This window comes from Sceloporus occidentalis, unplaced genomic scaffold (assembly GCF_023333645.1).
Source record: "Sceloporus occidentalis isolate IW3139 unplaced genomic scaffold, rSceOcc1.0.p SCAF_15, whole genome shotgun sequence".
Classification (NCBI taxonomy): Eukaryota; Metazoa; Chordata; class Lepidosauria; order Squamata; family Phrynosomatidae; genus Sceloporus; species Sceloporus occidentalis.
Genome location: NW_028316995.1, coordinates 14,646,362 through 14,650,165, shown reverse-complemented (window position 1 = coordinate 14,650,165; position 3,804 = coordinate 14,646,362). Strand labels below are relative to the sequence as shown.

General features: G+C 39.3%; 1 protein-coding gene across 1 annotated transcript; it reads right to left on the bottom strand.

Annotated features, from left to right (window-relative positions):
- Positions 1-312: 312 nt before the first annotated feature.
- FOXA2 (forkhead box A2) lies at positions 313-2,527 on the bottom strand. Its single transcript, XM_089481570.1, has 2 exons — positions 2,441-2,527; positions 313-1,551 (listed from the first exon to the last, which is right to left on the bottom strand). The coding sequence occupies exons 1-2, from the start codon at positions 2,525-2,527 to the stop codon at positions 313-315; spliced, it is 1,326 nt and encodes a 441-aa protein (XP_089337696.1).
- Positions 2,528-3,804: the final 1,277 nt, after the last annotated feature.

Here is a 3,804-nt window from a genome sequence, read left to right as displayed (position 1 = left end):
ATATGCATATTATATACTTTGGGTCCATAAGTAGAAACTACAGGTTTTACACAGAAATATTAGGAATCCGTCACTTTCACAAAAAATATATCCCATGAAACAAACAAGAAACACAAAGGGATTCAGACATTAACCAAACTGACATCTAAAGGGAAACATTCGAGAGTTTTGGTGCCGATGGGATTTAGGCGAAAAGGTTGCAGCACCCATGGCTCTCAAAGGGTTAAGGAACATTTCAGACACATACTATTTTGTAATTATTATTATTATAATATATACATCCAGCAAGAAAAAGTCCATTGCCTTGTAGGTTTAGGATGAGTTCATTATGGGTCTGGAATACACACCTTGATAGTATGAGGTGTCACCTGAAATTGGTGAGGATTCTAATCCATTTTTGTTCGTTACTGTGCTCATGGCTAAACTACCGGCCATAGGAGATCCATAGCCAGAGTAGTGCATGACCTGTTCGTAGGTTTTTAAGTCCATTTTATGTTGGTGGTGGTGACTGTGGTGATGGTGATGGTGGTGCTGTTGCTCGGAGGACATTAGGTTGTTGATGGAGAAGGGGTGATTGAAAGAATAATGGTGTTCTGGTTTGAGGTGGGATTGAGCGTCATGGGACAGGATTGAATGGTGCTGGGAGAGCAGGTGTTGGGCTTGAGAGACAGGAGATGCCGTATGGTCTGGGCTCAAGCCTTGACCTGACTTCATGTCTACTAATGACCTCTTCTGCTCCTGGCACGGAGATGAGCTGGAATGGGGAGATTCGTTTCCTCCAGAGCTCTCTGAGCTGCTGTTGGTGGCCGCAGACCCAACGCTAGATCCCCCTTCAGATAGTTTTTTGCTACCTCCTTCTCGTGGGTTATGTTTCTTTTCGCACTTGAAGCGCTTCTGTCGCCTCAGGTAGCAGCCATTCTCAAACATGTTTCCAGAGTCAGGGTGGAGAGTCCAAAAAGAGCCTTTTCCAGGTTTATCTGGAGACCTGGGCACCTTAAGAAAACAGTCATTAAATGACAAAGAGTGGCGTATTGAGTTCTGCCAGCGTTGCTGGTTCTGCCTATAGAATGGAAAGAGGTCCATGATCCACTGGTAGATCTCACTCAAAGTGAGCATCTTATTAGGGGACTGCTGAATTGCCATCGTAATGAGCGAAATGTAGGAATAAGGAGGCTTGGCATGGGTGTAACTTCTCCGGTAGGTTTTGGGGTCCCTGGATCTGTTAATATTAGACTGTCCGTATATAGGGCTCATTGAATTGATATTAGAGTATGGCGCCAGGGCATTCATTGAAGTCGTTTGGGCGCTCATGGGGCTCATGTTTGGGCTCAGATGACTTGCCATACTGGCAACCCCTGTACCCATTCCCGTCATGGCACCTGTGCCAGGTGACATACCGGTTAGAGAGGGGCTCATTCCCGTGTTCACATATGACATGTTCATAGAGCTTGCTGTCATATTAGCTGTGGTGCTCATCGCCGACATGGTCATGTAAGTATTCATGGAGTTCATGCTTAGTCCAGGATTCATATTGCCGACTGAAGAATAACTCTGTAAAATATAAAAAAATGTATATACGTAGATATTACGACTTAATATTATCAAGTGAAACATGAAACACATACATTCAGAGAATTAGAATGCGCACAAAAACCTAAGAGTCCAGGTTACAAGTTTAAAGGTTTTCTATTATCTATTGGGTAAAAGCCTTCAGGAAAAAAAGAAAATAATCATTACATTGAATAGAATCCTGGGTCAACGATCACTCAGATTATTTTTTAATTAAAATTGTGTATAACTATGAATAATATTCCTGGTTTTGTTCTAAATCTGCATAAAATAATGTAAACATTTTAAAATTAGCAATTTGGATCAAAATCAAATTTACACGCAAAGGAAAACATGATTCAGATAAATATTGACTTTTGTTTTCTACCTCTGTGTCACTGATATGTACCCACTGATACTGGTTTTGTTGACTTAATTGCAAAAACAACATTGCCAAATACTAGGTGAACCATAACAGAGATTTATTTTTTTAATACCTTTACAAGAAAAATGTGAAAAATATTCTAGAATCACACAAGCAGGTAGGTAGACACCGGTCACTGCTATAAAGTGTCATCTTGTTGACAATTTCTAATTATCAGATGAAAATGTCACTTTTAAATACAATCTGGTTCTCCAGAAAGTTTGATTAGCTGTTATATTTACCATGAGAAACTTTTTTTTCCCCCTCTCTCCAGTCTTCTCCCCCCCTCCCATCCTATGCCAAACATAACTTTGTTGGGATAGTGTGTGGTTCAGACATCGAAGAGGATTTGGAGGCGCCACAAGTCAATATTTGATCACAAAGTTAATATTATCCCAAGACTAACAGTGTGGTATAAAGAGACAGAATGCGAGAAAGATGACATGAATTAGAAGGAGCATGTCTTACCTCTGGTTCTGCATAGTAGCTGCTCCAGTCTGAGTGATCGTGTCCTTCCATTTTCACAGCTCCAAGCATACTGGAAGCACAGTGCATGGCAGTTTAAAATTTAACAGCCACAACACAACTACGACAGAGATAGCAACAAAAAGAGAGAGGGAGAGAGAGAGAGGAAACCCTCCCTCTCTAGAACTCCCTCTCTGTAACTAGGAGGGGGAAGTAGGAGAGATCTGAAGGTTTGCTAGAGTTGGCCACAGCTGATCAGAACCCTGGCTGCTACAGTCAGAGCTGAGTGAGCTGGGGTTTTGAGGGAAGGACAATGGAGACTGAATGAGTGAGAAGTGCTGCTAAAACCTCAGGGTGATGATGATGTTGATGATGATAAGAGTGCTGCGGTGACGTGATATAGCACCCAGCTTGAGACGAGCCTCCAATCCCCTAGCCCTCGCCTGTCCATTTGAATAATCAGCTCACACCTAGGCGTGAGAGTGTTCCTTGGCCCCCTCTATTGTACACCTGCCCTGCACTCTAAAGAAAGCCAATTTGAATAGATTCATTAAGCCTTAATCTGATTGTTCAGTCTGCAGGAGGGAGGTGGGAAACTAATAGGGGGGAAAAGAAGCGAAATGTCTTGATATCCCGATTTTATTTCGTTATTATGTTTCATATTCTTAAATCGCAGGGTAGATAGATTCCATTAATTTCCCATAGAAGAACATCCATGCGTTTATGTGTGAAAACTTGGAATTCTAGATGTGTGAAGAGCCCTTTAGTATTCAGTGTACATGTTTAAGAAGCCAGGTCTGCATGTGCACACACAATTTAAAACAGTAAACAGGACATAACAAGAAATATAAAACATAACAATTCGACTTGTGTGTGTGTCAAAAACACATATATACAGTCTATAGTTACACAAAACACGTCAAATTTCAGAACATAATAAAAGAATAATAGACCAAAATACGTTTTTTAAATTACATTTTTTTATTAATTTTTTGGTGAAATATGATATATCTAGATCACCAAAATGCATTTTTGTGTTTCACATATACATTAATAGTTATTGAAATGACATTTAAAAAAAAAAAAAGATCTTGGGCAAAATACGAAAAATGGAAGAATATAAAATCAAGAGAATGAAAAAAAATATTCTTTATCTCACCAAATATAGAAAAAGCACTTTTTATTTTATTTCCACTCGGTTTTGGCAGACTGGTCTGGAAGTATCTGCCAGAAATAAAGAAAACAACCCAGCTTCATCCACTAAGGTAAGAAATAGAAAAAAGTATATGAAAAATAATTGGAGAAAAAAAGTTAAAGGAAAAAATTAAAATAATAAATTAAGATTTGTATCCATTAAAAAGACAATC

Bases quoted from the DNA above. Each gene is read 5' to 3' on its own strand.
- FOXA2 (XM_089481570.1), bottom strand. From the start codon at position 2,527: ATGCACTGTGCTTCCAGTATGCTTGGAGCTGTGAAAATGGAAGGACAC. The intron at 1,552-2,440 runs GTAAGACATGCT...TATATTTTACAG, and splicing joins GCTACTATGCAGAACCAGAG to AGTTATTCTTCAGTCGGCAA.